The sequence below is a fragment of the Catharus ustulatus genome, chromosome 3, assembly GCF_009819885.2.
Source record: "Catharus ustulatus isolate bCatUst1 chromosome 3, bCatUst1.pri.v2, whole genome shotgun sequence".
NCBI classification, from domain to species: domain Eukaryota; kingdom Metazoa; phylum Chordata; class Aves; order Passeriformes; family Turdidae; genus Catharus; species Catharus ustulatus.
Window position 1 is genome coordinate 108141395 of NC_046223.1, and position 25650 is coordinate 108167044.

At 39.1% G+C, this 25650-nt stretch overlaps 2 protein-coding genes across 4 annotated transcripts in view; one reads left to right on the forward strand and one right to left on the reverse strand.

Annotated features, from left to right (window-relative positions):
- Positions 1 to 5192, reverse strand: part of LOC116994145 (structural maintenance of chromosomes protein 6-like) — a 37710-nt gene extending 32518 nt beyond the window's left edge. The window contains exons 1-2 of one of the 3 annotated variants that reach the window (XM_033055615.1): positions 5110 to 5192; positions 1968 to 2125 (exon numbers count right to left, since the gene is read on the reverse strand). The gene's annotated coding sequence lies outside the window, so the exon portion shown is untranslated. Of the gene's footprint in view, positions 1 to 1967; positions 2126 to 3354; positions 4563 to 4661; positions 4883 to 5109 lie in introns of those variants that run through there. The other 2 variants (XM_033055616.2, XM_033055614.2) reach the window with 2 other exon arrangements.
- Positions 5193 to 5500: 308 nt separating this feature from the next.
- LOC116994630 (flap endonuclease GEN homolog 1-like) lies at positions 5501 to 25338 on the forward strand. The gene is made up of 14 exons (XM_033056481.1): positions 5501 to 5707; positions 8415 to 8612; positions 10061 to 10247; positions 11597 to 11773; positions 13837 to 13947; positions 15880 to 15953; positions 16448 to 16539; positions 17313 to 17463; positions 17583 to 17619; positions 17717 to 17797; positions 18581 to 18711; positions 20601 to 20662; positions 21180 to 21323; positions 21543 to 25338. The coding sequence occupies exons 2-14, from the start codon at positions 8452 to 8454 to the stop codon at positions 22934 to 22936; spliced, it is 2802 nt and encodes a 933-aa protein (XP_032912372.1). The 5' UTR covers positions 5501 to 5707; positions 8415 to 8451; the 3' UTR covers positions 22937 to 25338.
- The last annotated feature ends 312 nt before the right edge of the window (positions 25339 to 25650 follow it).

A 25650-nucleotide genomic window follows, 5' to 3' on the forward strand; every position in this document is an offset into this window, starting at 1 on the left:
TGAGAAAATCAATATGCAAAACACATTAAATTAGAATAAAGGAAAATTTAGATTCATAACACTGTTCCTGTGCTGCTTCTTACACACAGTAAACAAAATTCTCCTAATAAAGGATACCTATTCCCTCTATAGAGAGGACACATAAATTTTCTCTACAAATCAATAAATAAAGCACAGACTTCCAGCACTAACAGGAATGGTTTGAAATGAATCTTGCAAAAGTAACAAGCTTTACTAAAATGTATAAAAATCTCGTATTTTCTGTAATCATACGCTTATGACATGGTTTTTTTATTCTCTCAAAAGTACATAAAAGTTTTTCACCCATACAGACTCAAAGCCCTACACAAAACACAGGTTGACATACTTACCTTAAGTAGAAGGAAGATGCTATTTACACAAATGCAATACACAATCTTTTTATTTGTCAGTATTAAGTCAGCTACTGGTAATATCTAAAACAGGCTAAAACAAACACCAGTTGCACAGTTTTCTGACATCAAAACTTTTCTGAAATGAGTTATGTTCTCCTTTGTTTGCTGGAATTTAATCTAGATCCCCCCTCTAAGAAAGATGACAATCAACTTTAATGCACAGCACCAGTTCAAGCAAAATTCAGAGGCAGTAAATGTACTCAACATTTACTCCTATAGAGAGACCACTGCATGACACGTGGCCTAAGAATAGGCTGCTTATTTATAATTTTTTTTTTTTTTTTAATGTGTGGGGTGCAGGAAATAATGACCAGCATTAGAGACACAGCATGCCCAAAGTTGCTAACACATGTCTAAATACACTGGGGGCTTGGAGGCCAGAAGACTGCTAGTCAAGGATACAGGTAATGACAACAAGCATTTCCTTCTCCCTGGGGAGAGATGATCCAGAGAGAAGTCATACAGGTCAGCCTAACAGTTCCTAACATGATCTCCTGGAGGAGGTGACACAGTCTGTGAGAAAGCCAGGTCCAGCTGTGCAGTGCAGAACCCCAGGACCCCAGGGACCCTCTTGTCAAAGCCCTCAGGCTCCCCCAGAGCTTCTCAGTGGATCTTGCTCCACAGTCTCTCTGTAAATGTTTTAAGAATAGTTACTTGAAGAATCTACAGAGAACTCAACGAAATAAAGAGTGCTAAAGTACAACTTCAGTCATGAGAACTTGTGCTGCAATGTAGAGGAGCAGTTTCTTCCCTCTTCTCATTCTTTCTCATCCCCCTGAGTCCAAGCTGCTCTTTACACAACAAAATAATAAACCACCTCAAGTCTCTGATTCTACTAAAAAGTAATGCAGGAAAAAAACTTCTTTCTTTTAACGTTGGTTAGGTGAGCTCCCTAACCACTTCACCAAGCAGATCTGTATGCTCGGGTCATTGTGGAGAAAGAGATGCTTCTCTGAGCAGTTTCCTGGTGTCAGCCTAATGTTCTGGTCAAACTACTGCCTGAATTCAGGTGACGGGAGGTCAGACAGCTTATACTACCAAGCATCACAGAGAACAGCATTTATTATAAGAGACACCAAAATTTCCTACATCATTACAAAGAATATCTAATTTCTAGTCTATATATTTGTTGACTGCTTTATAAAATAGTGTCTTATGATCCCCTCATTAATTTTCTATTACACAGCACCTAAAGGTTAAAGAAAAAACATATTAATCACTTTCCATTATGTGGAATGAACAAAATTAAAAGCAAATGCAGAAATGCAATAAACTTCCCACCTGATACTCTTGCAAAAATTTTGTGTGGTAGGTATCTCTTTATCAAATACTACAGGAGCAAGAAGACAAGGATGATGATGGTTATTACTGATGATTTTTATTACTATTATTATTATTACAATGATGATGCCCATTAAGTATTTACAAAATGCTTAAAAAGCAAAACTGTCATATCCACTTTATATTATATAGCTTAATACCACACACAAGGAAATGAAGGAGCAAACACACCTCATGATTCAGTTTACATACCTTTTGCTATGCTACTCTTGGTTTACTACAGAAACATCCCTTCATGCCCAAATTATTCAAACCAGGAAACAGTCACTTGATTTGCAAGCTCTTGGCATCCATCACCCAAACATGAAGACAAGTATTCATTGAATCTGCTATTCCATTAAAATCTTCCTCTAAAAAGAAGGGGAAACATAAACTTTAAATGTTGTAACCAATAACATCCAAACTACGACGAGGACTATGAGTTCCACTGCTAAACTATTTGAACATTTAAAGAAAAGAGATTATAAGAGTGGAAAACAGAACAAAATAATTTCATGCAATCTAACTATAAGGAAGGCAAAAGACAGAACAGTCTGCACCTCAAAACTGTTAAAGAGCTAGTACACAAACAAACTGGAACTACAGACAAACTGTAATAAGTACCCTCAGAAATTATAACAAATATCAGAGGATGCAGAACCTTCTATGAGTACAAAAAAGCAAAAGCAGCGAGAAACTGACCACAACCACAAGGAACCCATTAATAAGATTTTACAAAAAACAATATTTTAAATGGCACAGGAAGAAATAATCAACATTAAAACAAAAAAATACACAGCAAATGACATGTATTTGAATTTTAGCTTCATGTCATCTTCATATTTTTGACTTTTTTTTTTACATTAATTGCTCCCAAAACTCTTGCACCAAGGCACCCCTAATTTTCTACATTAAGTTTTTAATTGAAAAAGCCATTGCTTTCAGTTTCAACACTACTTTATCCTAACTTTAACAACAGTTTGGGAATAACTATTCAAGGCGAAGGAAAAGCAGCTGATCCAACCTATCTGAAGGTTACTAAAGCATGCAATGCCATACTGGAAACAATTAGACTGGCAAAACCATACATCACTCCATATTAAAATATGGAATAGACTACTGAGAAGCCAACAATGGACATTAATGACAAATGCTAACAAATGCATTTTTTAACGGATCAGACATCATATTTTAGAACTATGAATAAAAAAAAATAAAGAATAAAATATACTTTAGTATATTGCAATGTAAAGTAAGACTATGTTAATGGAAACTTGTGATGACAAAGTCAAGTTAATAATTCAAGCAAGAACCCAACAGTCATTCAGGAAGAGCAATCAAGAGTACTGATTTAATAAAAAAAAATAAACTTTGCTATCATGGAAAGTAAGAGTATACAGTTAGGAATAAAAACTAGACCTATAAGTAGGAGTAAATAAAAGTAAAACAGATTAAATTATAAAAATAATAAAAGGATCACTACAAATCGTAACAAGCAATTGTTATGCACATAATGAGAGCATGAAAGAAAAATGCAAGCCCCAAATGTTCTGTATAAAACGACAAGGACTGCTACATGTTATAGCAGAAAAGTACTTACCTTGTGCACATCAAAGGATAGGAAGGCAGAGGCTGCATCCACTGATGTTCACCCATGTTCCAACTTAATCAATGGCCTATCTTTCCACAGTATTCACTGCAATGGAGTTCCACAACTGTTTCCCTTTTCCCTACCTGGCTGGTCACAGCTTGGCTCATCCAGAACCGACACAATGAACCTGCTGTCACCAAACCCACATCACTGGCTTTCTAGCAGCCCTCACTGGTCTGGTATCCACGTAAGGTGGGATGGTATCCCATCTGTCTTGTGGGACATCCACTTTAAACACTCTGGACCCAGCCCAGCTATAACCATGCCTTTCACCCAGCCAGCCAAACAGAGGTAAAGCAAAGACATCAGAGCAGTCCTACGACAGGATGATGACAAGATATGGGAAGAAGTAAAGGGAAGAAGAGGAAGAAAACACTTGAGGTCTTTGACTGATGTATAGCACACACTACATTTAAGAGTCACAAAAATAGCAATAAAATTACAAATTAACACTGGCAGTTAATAACAACGAAGGATGTACACCACTATCTGTTGTACTTAAAGGGACATACTTCAGAGGGCTGAAGTCAGAAGCCCAGCCTGAGACACAGCAGTGGGGTGCTCTACATTTCGGGCACTATCAGAGCCAGATGCTCCATATTAGACAACATGCCTGAAGTTCACAACTTCTAAGACATTTGCAGCCAGTGCATAAGAAGCCTGTACCATCCCATCTAAACACTGCAGAAGCCCTGCCTGACCCACAGATCACAGAATGGGTAAGGCTGGAAGGGAACACAGCAGGTCATCGGGTCCAACCTCCCTGCTCAAGCAGGGTCACACAGAGACACAGCTCAGGATTGTGTGCAGGCAGTTTTTGACTATCTCCAGTAAGAGAATCTGCACAGCCTCTCTGGGCAGTCGGTTCCAGCTCGTGTTCACCTGCACATTAAAGCTATTGCTCCCCACGTTCGGGTGGAACTTCCTGCACATCAGATTGTGCCTCTAGTCTCACTGCTGGCACCACCGACGAGAGCCTGGTCCATCCTCCTCACACCCTCCCTTTAGCTACTCACACAGATTGAGGCTCCCTCTCTGCAGCCTTTTCTCGAAGTTGAACAGGCCCAACTCCCTCAGCCTTGTTCTCCTAACAGAGATGCTCCAGACCCTTAATTCCACAGCCCTCCACTGGACCTCCATCTCTCTCTGGTATAGAGGAGCACAGAACTGCACTGCGGCACAAAGGGGCAGCTCTGCCTCCTCTAGGGACAGTGAAAACCAAAGACCGGCAGAAATCCCCTCAAGTCCACGATTACCTGTTGCTTTTCCCAACACCGCACGACGGGAAGGATCCCCCACCCCCTAGGAAAGGGACACGGGTCCCTCAGGGGGCTGGAACGCCCGGGCGGCCGCCGCTCCTGCTCTCGGCCGGCACAGGAGGGCACCCGGGGAGCGCTCACACCCCGCGGGGCGCCCACGCTGGGCAGCGGGTGACAAACGCCAGCTCCGACCGCTAACCGGCCCCGCAGGGCCACCTGCGCCAGCACCCGCGGCGCCGGCCCGGGGCCAGCGGGGGCAGCGGGAGGAGCGGCTGGCAGCCGTTGCTCCGCCTTGCGGCCGCCAGGCCGCCCTCCCCTCCCTCCCTCCCAGCCGTCCAGAGAGCGGGGCGCGCCCGGACAGCGCCCGCAGGGATCTTCGCCCGGCACGGGGCACCCGTCCCTTGTCTCTCCTCCCTCCGGCCCTGCCCGCCCCGCGCCCCGTTACCTGGGACAGCTCCCGATCCCTGCGCGGCGGGGCGGACGGGGCGGGACGGGCCGGAGCGGGCGGAAGAGCCGCCGCGAGTGCGGCGCCTGCGCGCTCCGCGTCCCGCGGGGCGCGTTTCCGTGCGCGCGCCATTTTCGGGTGTGGGGGCGGAGCGGCCGCGGCTCGGGAGCCGGGCGGGCCGGGCCCGGCGGGGCTCGCTCGGGGCTCTGCGTTCCCGTTGTTCCCCGCGGAGGCGGGCCCGCTCCCGAGCCGGGGCTGGGCAGCCCGGGGGAGCTCGGGCACGCCTGTTCCTGTGGGCGCGGTGCGCGGGGAGCGCTGGCGCAGCGGGGCGGGAGTTTCAAACGCTGCGTGCGGGAGCCCGCCCGTCCCGGCGCTGGGCTCGCCGGCGGCTGCCCGGGACTCCGCTCACCCAGCCCCGAGGGCCGTGGGCGCTTCTGGAGCAATCTGCGAACGCTGGAGCGGCCGCTGCTGCCCTTGGAGTGCGCGGCGTTATTGGCACCGCTGTGCTGGGCTAATGCAGAGACAGGCGGAGAGGTAAAGACGTCTGGGCTTTCGTCTTTCCTCCGCCGTGTTTTTCCTCCTTTTTAAAGGCTTCTGGGTGAGACATAAAGCATATGCTTGGCTGTCTTTGCAAGTTATCTTGGTGATGTGTGGAAGTATCTCTGTATGAATTGAATTTCAGCGTTAAATGCTTTCTGTAGTTATTTTTACGTAACTGGCGTTTCTGTGTAAAAAAACTTAGTAGAGCAGAACGTAGTCTTAAAACACTATATAAGACATAAAAGCTTTTTATAGGTTTAGCGCATTCTGGCCTAAAGAGACATTGAGAAGGTTTTGCAGGGGGGGTTTTATGTTTATTGTTAATTATCTTCAGTGTTTCCTAAGTATATGAAAATAAATCAAGTTCAGTTTTGCGTCTTTGGAGCTTGCCATCTCTCTAGGGTTGAAGGCTTGTGATGAATGAAGCTCTTAAATAAAATCCGAGTAGACAGATCATTCATATTATGAGTAGTTGAGTTACTTGTACACGGAATTCAAATTTAAATATTTGAGAAATACACTCAAAAAAAGCAAAGATTGGTAGGCTTGTAGGCTTTCATAACTCACCCTTAGATATGTATTCAATGGGATATGAAAAATTTATGTCCTCAAATAGCTATACTTTATTGCAATGAGAAAGACGACCTTTTTAGTTTTCAATTTTCATACTTTTAAAAATTATTTATAATCTAACCAGATGTGGTGGTTTTGTAGTGTATTTGTCTTTCCCATTAATTAAGTACCATGTAGCACTCCATAACAATGTAGAAACGAACACGGTTTTTTTAGAAATTGTATTGATGCAGACTAGCAGAAACCAAATGATAATACCAAAAAGATATCTCCCTTCTTTATTAGGTATTCTCTCACTGAAACTAAATTATTGTACTTGTCTTTTGGGAAGGTGTGGATACTTCCCCTGTGCATCAGTGAAACTGATCATCCTGGACTTCATCATTGTACTATGTAGTTGTATGCTTAATTTGTTTTTTTTTAACTAATTTTATATGCTTGACATATAACAGCAAAGCAATATTCAGTATGCATATGACTAAAATGAGGTTGAGTGATTGTAGTACTTAAAGAAATGGATGAGAGACCTAAATTCTGTTGGAAGTAAATCTTAATGTGAGAACCTGGTTTAAAAGCAGCCTGGAATTGAGTAGCTGTCTTGCTTTAAAACAGAATTAGAGTATAAAAGAATGCACCCTCCAAAGGCAGGTTTGCTTTTCTGACAGACTGGTGTTAAATATGAGAGACCACACAGTGGCTTAGCTCCTCACATGTCTTCAGCAGATCTCCAGACACTGGTAGGTCATGTAGTCTGATTTATTCCGAGGAGCATTTTAATTTATCTGAGTATATAGTAGTGTCAAAAGCGGAAAAACAAAAAATACAAAACATTCTAGATTGTATTTGACTCTCATATTCCAATATTGGGAGAGAAGAGAGGAAGTAAGTAAGTGTGAGACAAACTTTAAAACATAGAACAGTGCAGGAGTATTGTAAGGGGGGAAAGCAGAGCATATGCTAGAGGCCTTGTATAAAACTGGCAAGGTGTGAAAACCAGAAGAATAATGAAAACAGAAGAAAATGAGTGTGGTAATGGGATACCATGTAGCATGGAACTGTGTAAGTAAATTTACATAAAACAAAAAAATGCACCTCCTAGTGGGTGTATATTTTCAACTGGCGTGCATTATAGGTAGTGCTAGTCACACAATAACAAAATTGATACAGTGAAAGCATGCACACTGGAGTGTTTCTGCACTCACAGGGTTAGAAACGCTGGAACGTTTGGAAGGGAGGTTCAGAAGTCATCGTGTTGAGAGCTTAGTAACAAGTTGGCCCTAATCCCCTTTAAGGGTCTGTGATTGCCTGAAGTAGTAAGTTTGGGCTCTGTGCCTGCCTTAACTAACGAGTTGTTCAGAAAGGTAGCAATGTTCAGATGAATGTGGATGTCCCTGGCCAAGCGAGAGGTGCACCATATAGAGCTGGGTGTGCACGTTGGGTGGAGCTATTCCCCAGGCATCCAGGGCCAGAATAAAGTAATGCCTTCTTCTTAATACTATGTTGGAGTTCTCTTCCCAAATTTCAGTGGCAATCACTGCTGATTCCCTGCTCAGAGAGGCTTCCATCAGCATTGGATTAAAGCAGGACAGTATGTCAGCTGGATGTTAAAAATGTCTGCAACCTTTGAGCAACCAGTGCAGCAATACCATCTTTTTTTTCATGAACTCCAAATTGAATTTCCCAAGCCAGAATTTCTGGGTATTGACCCTTCTTGTACCATCTTGGAATGCAAGGAAAATTTTAATTCTGTTGTCATTGTAAATATTCCTCAAATAACTTTAAGCCACTTCTATTTGAACAGAAAATTTTAATGTGAATCCTACCTCGAATCAGGAAATAATTATGTTAATAATCCTATGGTTTGTTTTTGAATAAAACTTGGATTGTATTTATGTAAGGCATATGTGAGACTTGAAAATGAATATTTTGTCATTGTTTCTTTTTTCTTTTCCTCAACTGAATTTGTTTTTGTTTGCGTTCAGGTTATTAGTAATGCAACTGTTCAGTCCAAATAAAGTATTTGGTAATAAACCATCTGTGAACTGGAGTCACTACACTTAGACTTGGGTGCAAGTGTTCTTGGCTCATAAAAGTAGAACTTCTAATGGCAAATATATTTATCTTCTGAACCTCACAATCATAGTAGTTCATGTCATATTCTGAAACTGTTTTATTTTATTTGGTCTTCACAGTTAAAATCTACCTTCTGACAACAAGGAAGCTAAAACAATGGGAGTGACTTACCTGTGGCAAATCCTTGAGCCTGTGAGACAGCCTGTCAGCATCAGTAGTCTCAGAGGGAAAACACTTGCTGTTGATTTAAGTTTGTGGGTTTGTGAAGCACAGACCGTTAAAAAGATGGTTGGAGTAGTTACCAAGCCACATCTCAGGTATGGTATCCATATAAATTATTTGAACCAAAAGTCTTGGAGCGGTATGATTTGAATATGTTACTTATTCAATAGACTTCTAAAAGTAGCTCTGAAATGCTTATGAATGGTGTTTTAATTTAGTTATCACTTATGCTACATGTGTAAAGGGTTTGAAGTTAATTCTAAGTAGACCCCCATGTTGAATTAAATATGTTTAAATAATTCTTCAAGCATTTGAACAGACTTGAAGAATATGTATATATTTTTAATCTAAATGACTTACCTAAGGAATGAGCATGTCTAAGCATCTATAATTTCAAAGCACTATTTTCTGCAAACAGAGCTAACAAAAATGAAAACATACACAAATTTTCATCAGTGCTTGTTATTGGTTACCAGCGCAGAACACTGAGTTACTAGATGGTGTTATACGCTCCTGTGACTTCTGCTGAATTCAGCATGATATGAAATATCAGCATGATAGAAAATATCAGCACATTCCAAGAATAATATCTTAAAATGCTTTATGCTTGCAAATCCACTTGGATAACTAACTACAAAACTGGCAGAATGACCAAAGTCATTACGTCACTCTGATAAGGATGTCATGTGTGCAGTGAAATGGAAGCATCAGTTCAGACCTCCAAAGCAAGACAAAGGGTTGAACAGATTTCTACCAAAAAAAATGTTTTCAGACAGTTGAAAACTTGAGAATTTGTATTTTCAAGTAAATTATTGTGTGGATTGATATTCTTACATAATTTGTGAAAATAGAACTAACCTCAAAGACCAGCTTACTGGTTTATGCTGGTAGTAACTACAAAATTAAATTTAGCATAATGGTCTCTCCATGTCAAAGAGATGTAAATGTTTGATCTATTCCTTTTGAAAGATTGATACTGGAATTACTGTTAAACACACAGACTGTTTGATATGACTGCTGTTAATTTTACTGTTGTATTCCAAATATTTATTACTGCAGCCTTGTAAGACTCCACCCCTCAGAGGTGCTGGTTTGCATATAAATAAATTGGCATGGTTGTGTTATCTGTATGTCTGTCCAGTACTACAGTATTCAGTCACTTCAGATGTACCTATATTGATGGATTTGGGGTTAATATTTGATATAAAAGAATCAATGTAGATATGTGTTTGAAGGCAGGTTTTGGATACTGAATGTATTTTTATTAAGCTTTTTGAGTTTGCTTACATCTTTACACCTGAAAAAGATCTTTCTTGTCCTTGTGTGGTATTTTCTTGGGAATTTTGTAAAGCTGCTACAACTTCAGCCCAAGACAGGAATATAGATCAGAGGTTTGTTTAACTTGGGAGGGAGAGAAGCATTAGAAGTAAAGACAGAGCTAGGATTTTTCCAGTGGTAAGCTCAGGAAAATACAAGGAAAATGTGTGAAGAAAACAATTATTCACAAATAGTGCAGCTTATGGAGCACTTTGCTTTATTGCAGAAACCTGTTTTTTCGGATCTCTTTCTTTACATCAATGGGAATTAAACTTGTATTTGTCATGGAGGGAGAGGCCCCCAGGTTGAAAGCAGACACCATGAGCAAGAGGAATGAGATGCGCTATGGGCCTTCAAAGAAAGTTGGAGCTGTAAGGACAGGGAGATCTTTATTTAAAGCCATGTTAAAAGAGGTGAGTAACTGAGTGTTTAAGTGTTTTTAATGTGGTAGAAAGAAATCTTAACCAAATTAAATACAGGAACTTGAAATGATTGATAGCTTTTGCTGCAACCCATCCCTGAAGGCTAGGTGACTGAAGTTCTTGTTAATAGATTCCTTTGGGGTGGAATAGGGTGGAATGACACTGAATGACTGGTGTGTACATATTTTACACCTGAGCCAGTTGTGTAAAGGAGGAAATTGGCAAGATAAAAAGCATTATCCCACCTCACAAGATCTGTTTATTGTTAGCCTCACCCAGCTCAAAAATGCTGGTTTGTGGGCAGCCTCCCGTGGTGGGTGTGCCCCTATGGCATACTGGATGAGAGGTTTCACCAACACACACCCAAAAACTCTCCTCCTCTTTGGCTGGGGGGTGCAGACCTGGCCTCAGCAAAGCACCTGCTGCTTTTGCAAATGGCCAATTGTTTGCATCATTGATCCCTAACATTTCAGTCTCTCACAGCTTTATGCACAACAAATGTGAAACAATATTTTGAGGTTTGAAGGAATGTGCACCTTTGAAGTCAGGCCTTACAGCATCTGTTAGGTGGTATAGAAGAGAAACAGTGTCAGAATAATTTTCTCATTGCTGTGTTCCCGTGCATGTTGTGCTGTTGTGATTGACAACCATAACTGAGGATTTATCGCAAAATTTAATTTTACTGTTCTTTGTGTTAGTATCCATACTTTTTCGTATCTTCCCACCCCAGTTAACCATTTTTTTCTATTCAAAATTTTATTAAGTAGAATTTATGGGCTTTACTGTACATACAGTCTAGACTGTACATACCAATTAATAATTTATTATTAAATTCTAAAATAAAATATTTTCTCTGGAATTTGTAAGTATATATTGGTGTTTCTTATACAGTGGTCCAGTCTTGGTAAGATGACGGCATTGTGCTTTTCTGCTTGATATTCTTGGGGAGTTTGGCACCTGTTGGAAGATGTCTGTTCTGGCTCAGCATTACTGCTTGAGTAAATAGCATTACTTCTCAAAGATAAATATTCCTTTGTTACTACTCTTCTGAAAACATCCTAAATATCTATTTAAAGTGTAATGATTTTTGTGAAGGAGTGGCCAATAATCATGCTGTGTTCAAGTCCTGTAATTAATACTTTACTCTTTGTGGGTATTTACTTTTCACTGTTAGCAGGAAATTATTTTTTGCTAAAGTACTGCTTTCACTGATGTAGTGTTTTATAGGTGGACCAACAGTAGCAGTTTTTATATGCACTTATGTCTGAGAAAATGCATTCTAATAAGTGAATTTAATAGCTCAGCATTCAACCTCTTTCATTTTGTGTTCCTTCTTTTAGTGTCTTGAACTGCTGGAGTGTTTAGGTGTCCCTTGGGTTCAAGCAGCTGGAGAAGCAGAGGCAATGTGTGCCTACCTAAATGCAAAAGGACTTGTTGATGGCTGCATAACCAATGATGGAGATGTTTTCTTGTATGGAGCTCAAACAGTTTATAGGAACTTTGCCATGAATGCTAAGGTAGTGTACCTCACCCTGTTCCCACCCTTATTATAGACTCCTTCTTTACAGAAATGGAAATAGGAAGAAGGGACTTGAAAAAATACTTACATGTTACTAAACTTACCTTGTAGTAGTTGAGTTTGTTTGAAAAAGTATGTTTAGGACAGGAACATTTTATTTAATTCACTGGTAATTCTTGTATCAGCTGTGAGAGGAAAACTGCTACTGCAATGTTCATCTGAAAGACTTGGGGAGAAAATACTTCAGAGATATGAGAAAATCAATAGAACAAAAGAAGTGCACTACAAATAGTTAACTCTTAAAAAATAATTAGGGTTGATGGAAGGTTATTTGCTTTGGTGACACCATGTTTGAATTCTTCCTTGACCTGGTTCTTTCATTCAGCTTCCTTGTCATTTATCACAACAGTGAAGGCAAGCTCAATCTTTCAGGTGTACTTAGTTATATATATATATTGGTCAGCATAAAAAATAATTTCTGAGTGTGCATCTGTCAGGGGCATCTGTTCTAGCAGAATGGATCACTTTGGTTTGTTGGCTTGTGGAGGGACTTTTTGTCACGATTGAGGAAGAAGGCCATGGCCTATGTTCTAGTTCATGTTAATCTTGATTCTATTTTATTTGGATCCCTTTACCTTTCAAATATTCCTTTAGGTTATGCCTAATATGTTAGGTAATGTTTTTATTATTTTTATTTTACTTAAGTAGTACATTGAAATGTTTACTACATGCATTTTAAAAACTTCACTTCCTGAAATTACTTGCACAGGCACTAGGATTTGATGATGTTAGTTCTGCCACACTTTTTTCTACGGGTAGTAAAGAATAAAAGAACCTGGAATTGTAGAATATACTGAGTTGGAAGGGACTCACGTGGATCATTGAGTCCAGCTCCTGGCCCTGCACAGGACACCCCAAGTGCCTGAGAACATTGTTCAAACACTTTTTTGAACTCTGTCAAGGTGTATCTTGGTGCTGTGACCACTTCCCTGGAGAGCCTGTTCCAGTGCCCAGTCGCCTTTTGGGTGAAAAGTTTTTTCCTGATACTCAACCTAAATCTCCCCTGACACAGCTTCATGCTGCTTCCTCGAGTCCTGTCACTGGTCACCAGAGTGAAAAGATCAAAGATCAGTGTCTGCCCTGTCTTCCTCCTTGTGAGGATCTTGAAGGCTGCAGTGAGGTCTCCCCTCAGTGTCCTCCAGGCTGAATAGACCAAGTGCCCTCAGCCCCTCCTCACACGGCTTCCCCGCAGGGCCCTGCACCATCTTTTTTTGCCTCCTTTGAATGCTCTCTAATGGCTTAATGTATTTTGAATATTGTGGTACCCAAAACTGCCCGCAGCACTCGAGGTGAAGCTACCCCAGAGCAGAGCAGGACAATCCCTCCCTTGCCATCAGCCAGGACCTCTAGGTCCTTTTCTGCAGCTCTGCTCTGCCGCCTCTTGTTCCCCACTCTGTGCACACAGCCAGGGCTGCCTCATCCCAGGTGCAGAACTCAGCACTTCCCCTTGTTAAACTTCTCTTGTTTGTGTCTCTGCCCTTCAGGGAGTCAACAACTCCTCCCAATTTGTGTTGTTGGAAAACTTACTTAGTCCTGATATTAAATTAACCCTTTTGGTATTAAGTTCAGAATGTTAATGAAGATGTTGAGAAGTTGGCTGAGGATAGGAGCCCTGTGGAACTCCTCAGTTGAGAGGTTGCCAGGTTGATTTAACCCTGTCCACCGTAACTCTGTGCCTGAGCTGTGAGCCATTTGCTCACCCATCATGTAACGTGGTTTTCCAGCTGTAGGCTGGACCTCTTGGCTTATTTAAGTTTCTTTCAACAGTTGAAGTTGAAAGTTGAAGTTCCAGAGCTTGTTCATGTAGTGTCCATGCATTACATTATAAATTTTAATGGCAGTTTTTTGAGTTGTTTTCTGTTAGACCCTTCTTATGGGGTAGCCCCCTTTCCTGCAGGTGTGGGTGAATAGGGGTGAGTAAGCAATCCCAGCTGAAATGTGACTTAGGGCAGTTCTTTCCCTGATATAACAGAAATAATATGCAATAAATTTCTCTTGCAGGATCCACATCTTGATAGCTATACAATGTCCTCTATTAAAGAGAAACTTGGTTGTGACAGGGAGTCTTTAATTGGGCTAGCAGTTCTTCTGGGCTGTGATTATCTTCCAAAGGTAAGCAATATAATTACCTATTTTTTATTTGCTGCTTACACTGTCTTGAAAAACAACAAAGTGTAACAAGGGAGATGTGCGTGCTGGGAAAGCTCATGCAGTGCATGAGTACTGAGATCCAGTAGAAAATGTGTAGTAAGTCACTGTAAATTCTATTTGTAAAAATTTGTAAAATTTGTAAGTTTTATTTGTAAAAAAGAGATATTCAAAATGATTCATGAACATCAGTCTTCTAAGACTGTTTTGTGTTGTTCCAAACCTTTTCTGTAATGGAGGTGAAGGCAAAAGTTTAGATGCTGATTACGTTGAGCCAAGGTGTGAGAGCTCCATTGTTCATGGAGGATGCTTTGTAGCAAGGCACATAAAAGTGCATCCCTGGTAGAGGAGCTGTGGAAAATGAGAAAAAAATGGTTTTGTCTGTGCTCTTTGGAAGACTTAGTGATGGGTTTGAGCTGTAGTTATTAGTAAAGGCAATTCTGGATGCAGTTGTATATATCCCTGTTCCTTTGCTTGTAAATATATAATTTACAAAGAATTAAAAGTGATCTATTTGGATTTACCTAATGAATTGAGAGCAACCTCATTCATTACTGCTTCACTTTTTCTTTCCTATAAACTTTTGAATTCTTCTTTGAGACTTTGAACAGAGCTGTTGTTATGGCTATTGAAAGGGATGAGAAGTGGGATGATTTCCATACAGTTCATCATGTAGTGACTTCAGGCAAGGGTTGCTCCCATTCAGGCTTGCAGTGGATATCTAGTTATTCTTAAATAATTGTGTCCCAATTTGATAAAACTGTCCTTTAAACAACTGATACTGCTGGAAAAAACAAACCTTTCATTATTTTTGTTTTGGGTGGGGGTTTTTTGGTTTTGTTGGGGTTTTTTTTTTAAATTTTGCTTCTGCTATAGAAATCTTTAAATAGTTTGTTACTACTGCATAAAGAGAGGGAGTAAAAACAACCATGGATAATCAGTGGTTATTGTACCAAAGCAGCTCCTGGTATATCAGCTTCTTATATAGTCCTAAAGTGTCGCAATTATGTGATGTCAGATAGGTCCTTTGAGTTACTGCAGCTCAGAAAAGCAGATGAAGACAGAAACTTGTAAAGAAAGCTGAATTATGGGAGTGCATTGGGAATGGAGATTGGCAGAACAGATATATGAGAATATCACGCTATAATTGCACTTATTTTGTTGAAAATACATCGAAATAATGCTTTCCTTGGAGAAGCTGAGTATCTGACTTTACTTCAGTGTCTGACTGTAGTCCAATAAGGACTTGGTTTGAAATGTAGATTTATTTTGTATGATTGTATGTATTCAGTTATGCCATCACGGCGGAATAAATACAGATTTATTTGTAATGATGCTGTAGAAAGTACACTCAATACAATCTTTATAATCAGATGTATTGATTCTTGGCAGAATAGGGTGAAGATGAAAAGAACTGGGAAGCAAAATGTGTGTTTTAAATCATAGACTGATACAATTGTTTGGGTCAGAAGGGACCTCTGAAGTTCTTAGTCCAACCCTACTGCAGTGAGGGACATCTTCAATTAAACCAGGTCACTCAGAGCCCCATTCCAACCTGACCTGGAATATTTCTGGAATGGGGCATCTACCACCTCTCTGGGCAACCTGTACCAGTGTTTCCCTTCTCTATTCTGAATCTAACTTTTTAGTTTATTATTGCTTTCTACTTCTTTCTTTGCCTTTTTTTATCTGAGGTGCTGTTGAGTATAAGAACAGCGTGTGTGTTATACTGGCAGTACAGCTGTAATCTGCCCTTAAACTACATCAAAAATATTTTTCTCAATTTATTCTCAACATCTCCAATCACTTTTTGTCATTTCTGTACACTATGTAATAAAGATTTTTTGATGTTAATATTTTGTTTGTAATTAAATAATATTTCATATTTTCCTATAGGGAGTTCCAGGAGTAGGGAAGGAACAAGCTTTAAAGTTAATTGAGACTCTACGAGGTCAAAACTTATTGCAAAGGTAAAATGGAAATTTACCTAAGTGCTTTTTTATTCAAAGAGTTAATAGCATGTACTTCAGCTCTAAGACAGTATTTGTAATACTTTAGTTAGGGAGGATATTACCACATTCCTTACCTTGTGTTTGCTAAAGGGATTGAGTGTTTTGCTAGGCAAGTCTCTTATTTGTTTTAAACATTAGCTGGCTCCTTGCTCATGAGCTAGCAGGTATAAGTTGATGATTGGAGTGAAAGTTGTAGGGACTGATGAGAATTACTGATTTTTAATTGGGTTGTGGATTAGGATTTGAGATATCAAGTGCTTTCTATATTTTCTATCATAATGTGTGTGTCAATGCTAGAAATCCAACATGATGTACTGTAAAAGAACCCTGTTTCACAGGTTGAAAAATTGTTTTTTTGATAAATGCTTGAGAAGTAGAAAGAGGTTATTTTTCAGTGTTTTAAATGTGAAAGCTAAAAATATTTCTTTATCCTTTAAACATCATCCTTTTAGGTTTGAGCAGTGGAAAGAACAATTTCAATATGATGATAATCCACCTTTGGTTGCTAAAAGAGTAATTCACTGTTCAGAGTGCCATCATCCAGGTCAGTGTGAAAAGTGCTGAGCTGTACTTTTAGCCTAATTGTTTGTTTTTTATTATGGGTTTTTTTCTACTAGCATTAAAAATGCTTTTCATCTTCCATCTTCACATTTTCAATATTGTGTACATGTACCCTTATATGAACACTTTAAAGGCTTGGGACTAATTTTTTCCAAATGTGAAAGTAGTTGACAGTGAATGGAATGTTACCACAATGCTGTTATGGGATCCCACATATTTGCCTTTTTAACATGATCAGTAAAGACAATATGTTATACTCCATACTGCCCAGCAACTATTTTTAGTGGCTTGAATTGGTCCTGCATCAAGAGGATTGAATCTCCATCATTGATGAGGTTTGCAGCAGTGTTTTCTCAAAAAGAAACTAATCCCAAGGACCCTGATTTTGGTATCATCTTTGATCTGTGAACTCATTCAAATCTATCATTTGGTGAAGGAAAAGCCTGATTCAAATACATTGCTCATATGTGTTTTCCAGGTTATCACACATCCCTTCTGTATTTTTTTGGTAATAAGTTCCCAGCTTAAGATCTGAAACTTTTGAGGGAAAAGTCTTCAGAAAAATGGAAGCCTGCATGTCTTTTTGAGATTTTACTGTAGATCTATAAATGCAGCTAATGCACTCAGATCTGCTTACAGCTGCTCTTCACATCACATTAGTACATGTTCTGAGCTTTGTGTTTGTAATATTGCCCTTACAGATTAGGAGATTTTGGGAACCCCTTTTCTGTTCACTCTGTGTGTCTGTTGCTATAGGATCTTACAAGGAACATGAGCACAATGGATGTAAATTCTGTGAAAGTGTGAGGTGCTGCAAACCCAGTGACTCCAAACACTGCTGCCCTTGTGCATGGCATCAGTGGGAGCGAGTGAAACAAGCAAATGCAGTGGAGGACAGCATCAGAAAGTAGGAATGGCCTGAAAATTTAACTGCTTTTCCCTGCATTTGTACACAGGGTGAGCATTTAGATTCTCCATTTTTTGTCATTTGTCCTCCGTTCCTAACACATTTGCTTTTACCTGCAGAAAAGCCAAGAGTTGTGAGGGCTTTCCATTCTCTGAGGTAACAAACAAGCCTAATTAATATCAATTGTTTCAATCAATTAGTTAAAATTTCAGCTTTGTACTCTCTTAAACTGTCTCTTATGTTTTATCTCAAGGTTATCCAAGAGTTTCTTGTGAACAAGAATAAATTGATCAACATAAAGGAATGTCGAAGGCCAAATTTATTGTCCTTTCAGGTATATAACAAAATATTGAATATTCAGCTTTGTAGTCTTTTATTACTAAGGAAGGCATCTGTGATAGTTGTGATGGTCATTGGTAATTTTACTTGAAATAAGAATTAAAGAATCTTGCTACTACATCTTAATATACCTCATTGTTTTGAAAGCCTAAAATTGAAGACTTTGGAAAAAATCAATTGCTGTAAATAGGTAGATAGAAAATTGGAAGAAAGAGAAAGCTCACTTGTTTTTGTTTTGTTTTTCATTGTCCAATATTGCTAGATGAGGGTGAAGGTGTTAATATATGCACATCAGCATTATTTTCTAGGAAGGCTTTTTACTTGGTTTTTATTGGCAAAATCAGATCTTTTACAGTGTTTCATTTTTTAGGTTTGATGACAGTGTAAGAATTATGTTTGGTAGAATAGACCACAGTTAAACAAAGTGGCTGTAATGAAAATCCATGTTCATTGTCTCACATGTGAAATCTGTAATTTTCACAGCTCCTGGTAGAGCTGATGTCAATCTGACAAGGTGTTTAACAACTGTCTTATCCCTGCTGCTGCCACCACACAGCTGTTCCCTTGGCTTGTCACTGACAGCTGATGAATGTGCCCTGGTAGGGATGGCTGTTCCCTCCCTTGGCAGAGAGGTGTTGTTGGGCCTTACACTATATAAAAGCACCCTAGCTATTTTAAGTATTTAGCCCAGTGTCCCAACTACATCACTATCTAAGCATGATACCTAACAGAATAAAGAATGGTTTAAATTTGGGATTTTTTTCTTTTATACAAACAGCTGTTTGCTTCAGAGAAGATGGAATGGACCAAACATTACGCTTGTAAGAAGCTGCTAGCACTTCTGACACGTTATGATATGATCCAGAGAAAATCTGGATACATTGACTCAAAACAACTGCAGGCAATACGGTAATGTAGTTTGATTTCTTGAACTTAATATGCTTACTTCTGCTGGCAGATAAAAACCACAAGGTTTTTTCTGAAAAAAAAAAAGGGGAAATACGGTTTTCTTCCATCTTTGTTTCAAGTTGTTGTGAATAGAGTTAAAAATTCAGATCAGTGCACCAACTCTACTACTGCTGCACAAAATAATGCATAGAGCAGTTTCTTTCTAACTGGCAATGCTTGTGTTCTCCTATGCTTGCTTTTTGTTCCTTTTCATTGGATCTGCCTAGGTCATCTGCTCAGCAGACGTGTAATTGAAGTCTCAAAATAAGAGTTCAGGCTTAGAAATGAGCATTGCAAATTCAGTCATAGTCTCTGATTGCTTATCAGACCTACCAGCTGTCATTGTATTATGTGTCAACACTACTTTTCATTCAGATCTGCTATATTTAGAAATGTAAAAATGGTCAAATATACTGTTACTAAAAAGGGACATAAAGGGAAGGAAAAGCAAAATAATCATGTAATTACTTTCTCCCAGAATATTTTCCCACCATCCAGATTTCTGTTACTTGGGAATTTACTGAGCCAGAATTAGTATTTTCTTATCCTGTCAGCCTTCAATGTAATTTATTTTTTTTAATGATCTAATCTTTTCTTAAACTTAAGTCAGCTTCTAGAATCTACAGTGTCTGTTGGCAGACACTTTGTGAAGGGAATTGTGATTTATTTTATCTGATGGTTTCATTTCCCAAATGAAACTCAAATTCTCCCTGCCTCCCTAACTGTTTTATTGGAAGAAGGTTAGTATTTTTTCTATGCTAGTCAAGTTTTTAGACATTTATTTTGGGGCACAGGAGGACAGTCAATAGCAGTGTGATAGTATCACTTCTGGGTTGATGTGTCATAGTCTTGAATTAGTACTTACAGAGATGCTGATCTATTCAGTGTTATCTTTCACAAGAGTGGGGAGACTGGTTGGAGAATGCTTTTTAAATAGATTGGCAAGATAAATTACCAGGATTTACCTTGATGATTCAATTCATTGACATTCTCTGTTTATAACACTTTTTAGTGTTTCAAGAGTTTAGAAGACAGATGGTGTGTGTTCTCGAAGATTTCCTTTGTTAACAAGTGTTTAAAAATGCAGTAATGGTTCAGCAGGATCAGCATGATCCTACTCTTCATGCATAGGAAACTACTAAACTGGGGTGTAGATAGTCTTTTTAGAAAAATCTCATAGTTACTGACTGTCCCTCCTCATGCTCTCACACAAAAGATATAAATGACCCTGTCTGGTCATTCAGAAAATTGCTGTCCAGGGCAACAGCCTTCCCTGGCATAAATATTTTAAAATCATGGAATCATTTAGTTTGGAGAATTCCAACCATTAACCTGACTCTGACAAGTCCACCATTTAAGCATGTCCCTCAGTTCCACATCTGCACATCTTTTAAATTAAAAGGGCTGGTGGCTCAGCCACTTCCCTGGGCAGTCTGTTCCAATGCTTGACAACCCTTTCCATGAAGAAATTTTTTCTAATATTCAATCTAGTCCTCCCCTGGTAAATCTTGAGGCCATTTTCTTTCCTTTCTTATTACTTGTTACCTGGGAGAAGAGACTGACCCCCACCTGGTTGCAGCCTCTTTTCAGGCAGTTCCAGAGAGCCATGAGATCCTCCTGGACTAAACACCCCCAGCTTCCTCAGGTGTTCCTTTCACACTTGTGCTCCAGACCCTTTATCAGCTCAAATCTATAATCCTAATTTCACTATATACAGAGTAGTATATTTTTTTAAAAGGTGTAATAATTTCAATTTTACAAGAAGATTTTTTCTCTGAATTATTCCAAATTAGAATATTGAAATATTTTTAGATTTAATTCTACATTTAATGGACTTTCTCTTCTTACAGGATTGTTAAGCCACGTACTAAAAATGGAATTCCTTGTTTTGAAATTGAATGGCAAAAGCCAGGTGGGTCTGGTTTCTATGTACATTATGTAATGAAACAGTTCATACAAAAAGATAAAGTCAAGATTTAAAGAGGATGAGTTTGGCAATATTCTGAGGCAATGGAATGTGGGCGAGACTGGAAACTGTTCTGTGGAAATAACAGGAAATGTGCATCAAATTTCACATACCCTGAAAGAAAAAACAATCCTTTAAAAAAAAAAAAATTACCTAGAAAGCAAGGGACTTGGTCTTCAGCTACTTTTTCTGGTACCTGTTAATAAGACCTGAACTATGTATTTCATACCTTATTTCACTATGTACCTGAAGCCATCACTATTTTCTAGCTAGAAAATTTTCAGTGCTTCCAAACTCTTCCCTGTAGTGTGTCCATTTGTGCCAGGAGACTGGCAGGAAGAAAAAGACTTTACTTGTAGATAAATCTCACATATCATACTATTGACTTTTTATGTATCTTCTGTTTGGTTTTTCATTCCCTACTTTGACATTCATATCAAAAATACATTTACTATTTTTTCAGAACATTATGTTGATCCAGATGATGAGCCTGTGGAGTTGTTTGTAGTCACACTAGAAGAAGAGTCTTTGTTTCAGGCTGCTTATCCTGATCTTGTTGCTCTCTATCAAGGGGGAAAGTCAGAAGTTCTTCAGAAGAAACAGAAAAGTAAGTCAAGAAGCTTATTTCTTACAAATTTGTGTGTTTCTGCAAAAAAGCAAAAAACATTTCTTCCACTCTTGAACAATATCATGCCAAAACAAGATGAGGTCACAATGCCTCACAGGGACTGTGCTCTAATCTTACTATTCTATACTTTTGCACTGAGAAATATGAACTGTGATTTATATGCTATTCAAAGCGCACTTTTATTATTTTTCTTTTCAGAAAAGAAAGACAGACCAGAAGAAAAGGTATTACCAAATGCTTGTGATGAAGTTACCAGTCTTCTGTCTCAAATGAATTTAAAGCCTACATACAGAATTCTTCCTGGGCAGCACTCCATGTCAGATAGAGAAGCTCCTCCAGAAGATCAGACGCAGCAGAGAAGTACTGGATCAAAAGATGCAGCATTACCTTCAGCTTCCTGCACATCAACAGTTCACATGTCAGCATCAGCAGCTGCTCTTGCTGACTCATCTGTGCCCTCACAATGCACTAAGTATTCAGGGATGTCATCCTCTGTACCAGCTGGTCTGCAGCTGAGCAGTGCTGATGGCAAAGGAACCTCCTTCCGCACTTCACCAGCCCATGGAGGTGCTGACTGTGATCCAGCAGCTGAGTTAGCCACATGCATAAAACACTCACATCCACTAAGTCATGAAACAGTAAGAAACAGCTCAGAATATTCTGATGTTACACAGTCTGACGTGCTTTCTGACAGTGAAGATGATTTGTTCTCAAATGATGCTATGGGACAACTTCAGGAGTGGTCTTTAAGCGAGCGAATACTTAAGAAGGCTCCCATTCCATCACAGCCTTTATCTGAAGATGTAGGGCAACTGGAGTCTTTGAATTGTTTTAAGCAGTCAAAAGAAACATTGAATCCTGATAGAAATCATGCCTCTTCTTCATGTCAGTTAAGTAACCTAGTGCAGAAAAGTAAAAATGTTCTATCACAAAACTCTGCAAGTGAGTCCAGTGTACATACCTATCAAGATGTGTACAAAAAAGCTGACATCCTGGCTGAAATGGGGAAAAAAGACCCTTATACAAGTGGTGCAGCTTGTCTAGCCTTCAGTGGGCAAACAGAGACTCTTCATCCTGGGTGTGAAATGCTTCCAGCATCTCAAAAGCCAGCAGATGCAACTGGCTGTCACATTAAAGAAGCTTGTATTGAAACTACTCGGAAAGCTTCTTTAAAAAAGAGTGTCTGTCAGAACAGATGCTCTTCTAGTGAAGACAGTGATGATGGGCATGTGGATAAAATCCTGGTTTATGACCAGCAGAAAAGGCAACTGAACCCTGGCCAGTTTAAAAAATATTTTACAAAGAAAAGGAGCAGTGTTGTTACTAGTAAAAGAACAAACAGTGACTCAGCCCTTACAATTAAAGAGAAGAAAACAACCAATTTAAAGGCAGCTGTTAATAGTTTCTCAGTGCAGGTATCTCTAAAACCATCCTCTGTAGAGGAAGTTAATTGTTCCCAAAGTCCAGGGCAACCAATTGAAATATTGGGTTCTCCCACACAAGAAGACAAAAGTGCTGTTCTGACTTATGCGTGCGCAGACAGTCCCCTTCCCCTGTCTGAAAGACTGAAAAGAAGAATCAAAATCAATTAGGTTCTCCATGCAATAGATTATGATAGCAATTAATTATCAGTTAACTATTGGTTAACTGTCAATTCTTGCAGAGTTCTTTCTCAAAGTTTGCAGTATGTATCGATTTTATATGGACACAGTTTTGATGAGTAGGAAGTGCTGGCACTGGAGCTGAAGTTTGAAACTAAAATGTTAACAAAAGTCCCAGTTGATTGTAGGCAAGTACCAGTCATTCTGGGTGTGTTTGCATTCTGAACTTGTTACATAAGCATCAGGATACAGTATGCAAGGATGAGGGAGATTTATTTAAGAAAAAAGGGTTTTTTTGCCAACCAATTGTGAGATTTTGTGTACAGCTATTAGTCTTGCTTATAAAACCACTTACTAGAACAGTGCCTGCACTGCTGTTGGATTCTCCTAATAAGACAAAGTGATGCAGCATTTTTAAACTGAAATCCTCCATTCTCCTCCACTAATTTAATTTTGCAAGTTTTGAAATGGGTTTTGAAATCCTGTGTTTCTGGTTGTGTTGAGCCTCTCTGAAGGACCATACAGAGACACAGCAGATGTACTTCACAGAGTAGCTAAACTTGCATCTTCCATGTCCCATAATAAGTTGTTCTTCAGGGGTGTGTCTCATCCATAGAATGGAATAAGCCATGTAAGGATACTCTGGTGTTGTAGCTCTCATATCTAATATTTAAGGAAATTTGATGTCTGTTTTAATTAAATTTAATTAGGGCATTTTTTGTTAAAGAAGGTTGAAATCCCATCTAACATTCACTTCATAATAGAGTGAAAGTTAAGTTACAGAAAATCTAAGTATCATATTGAGAGTTCTTTGAATAAGATCATGTTTGGGGTTTTTTTTAAGGGGAAACTTGAATACAATTATAATTTTGAAGGTGCTTTTCCTACCTCTGTATTATAGAAGCAATCTCTGTTCATACACCAAAAAAAGTTTCTTCAACAGCTGCCTGTTGCAGGAATGCCTCCTTGTCTGTATTTACGTGTTAGTAACATTTTCTGTGCAGCCAGAAGGAAAACAACACTTGCCATGATACATTGTTATCAAGAGAAATTTAGAATACGTGTGCCTTAGTAAAAAATGTCAGTTCTTCATAATGTTTAAGGACCAAGTTTGGAAGCTGAATTCCAGATGTGTTTAAGGAAGACATAGGTCGCCTATAGCTAATGCAGTCTGTAATTAGCCAAAATGGTAGTTTCTTAGTTTACTCTGTGGAAAGATGGAAAAAAATATATATTTTTCAAATGAGAAATGTATTTTGGAAATGAGAAAAAAAATCAGAAATATTGGACATTTTTTTCAGTTTTGAAGATGGTCTTTGTCTTCTGGAGACTCTTATGCACCCAGCTGATGTGAGAGGGTAGCTGGAAGAACAGTTGTGAAGGAGAATAAGTCACCTGGGAATTTTAAAGGGAGAGATTCATAGCATGACAGAATGGTTTGGGTTGGAGGGGTCCTAAAAATCATGTGGTTCCAACCCCCATGCCATGGGCAGGGAACCATTCCTTATGGAGTGGTCAGTAATGGAGAGATCTGAATGGGTTTTTTTGTGGAAAAACATTGTTCTTGGTTACGTATAATTTTTTTTTTCCTTTGCTGATGATTTTGAATAGTGAAAGTTGAAATCAAGGGTTTAAATTTTCCTTAATAAAAGCGCCAACATCATGTGAATGCACTGACTTTTGTTCCCTCCCAGAGTACAGGAATGTGCTGTGTTGTATGGAGGGAATTTTCTTTGTTTTCTAAAGCTTCTTGAGATGACTGCTTTAATGAATGAGGAGATGAAAATACTGTGTCAGAATGGTGACAAGTTCATATTTTGTGGATGATGGAAGTCAGAAACAAAATAGAAGATATTAAGAACTGCAGAGGAAAAAATATTATGTTGCTGATTTTTCCTGCTAATTGACTGGGTTTCACAAGTACAGTTCAAGCATGAAAAGCAGAAAAAAAATTCAATTTTTTCATATGTAATGCATCCAAATTTTGTGCCAGTTTTCTGCCACTACTTTAGAAGCAGCAATAGATGTGGGGAAAAAACCAACTGTGTAGAATCCTCCCTCTGTTTAGGCTGTAGCTGCTCATTGCAGTAAATAAAAACATTTATCATTGGGGGTGACTGTTGCTTGAATTAAACTTGTGATTCATTACAGAAGGGTAATTACAGTTTTAAAATTTTTTTGGTTTCTCAACTTTATGTAATTTACTCAATCTAAATATTAGGGATGATTTTTCTTTGGAGCTTTTTTCTGTGCTGACTGCTTTGCAAACTCTGACATTTGTGAGAATGATGTTTAAATAAATTGAGGACATGTAAAGTAACTTTCTTCTGCAGGGAATGTTTCTGCAGTATTATGTTAAACTGCTTGTTAGAATAAATCAACTGATACATCAACCACATGAGCCTGAATAGATTTTTATTTATCATCTGTCCAATAGGCTCTACCAGGGTGCTTCATACAGAGTAATAAAAATAGCTACTGTGGAGGTGGAGCAGGCAAGGGGCTTTTCCTTCTTAAAGTCCTTTTCTGAGAGGTTTTCTGCACAGCTGCTGTCCTAGCCCAAGTGCTTTACATGATGTGTCACTCCTGCTGGCATCCCTCTAGCTTGAATGATGCTCACAGAGATACAGAGCAGAGCCATAAGTTCTGTCTTAGCAGTGTAAATATTATTTCCACTTACAAACAGTATTAAACATTAAATGCAG

Bases quoted from the DNA above. Each gene is read 5' to 3' on its own strand.
- LOC116994630 (XM_033056481.1), top strand. From the start codon at position 8,452: ATGGGAGTGACTTACCTGTGGCAAATCCTTGAGCCTGTGAGACAGCCT. The intron at 8,613-10,060 runs GTATGGTATCCA...GCTTTATTGCAG, and splicing joins GTTACCAAGCCACATCTCAG to AAACCTGTTTTTTCGGATCT. The intron at 18,712-20,600 runs GTAATGTAGTTT...CTCTTCTTACAG, and splicing joins AAACAACTGCAGGCAATACG to GATTGTTAAGCCACGTACTA.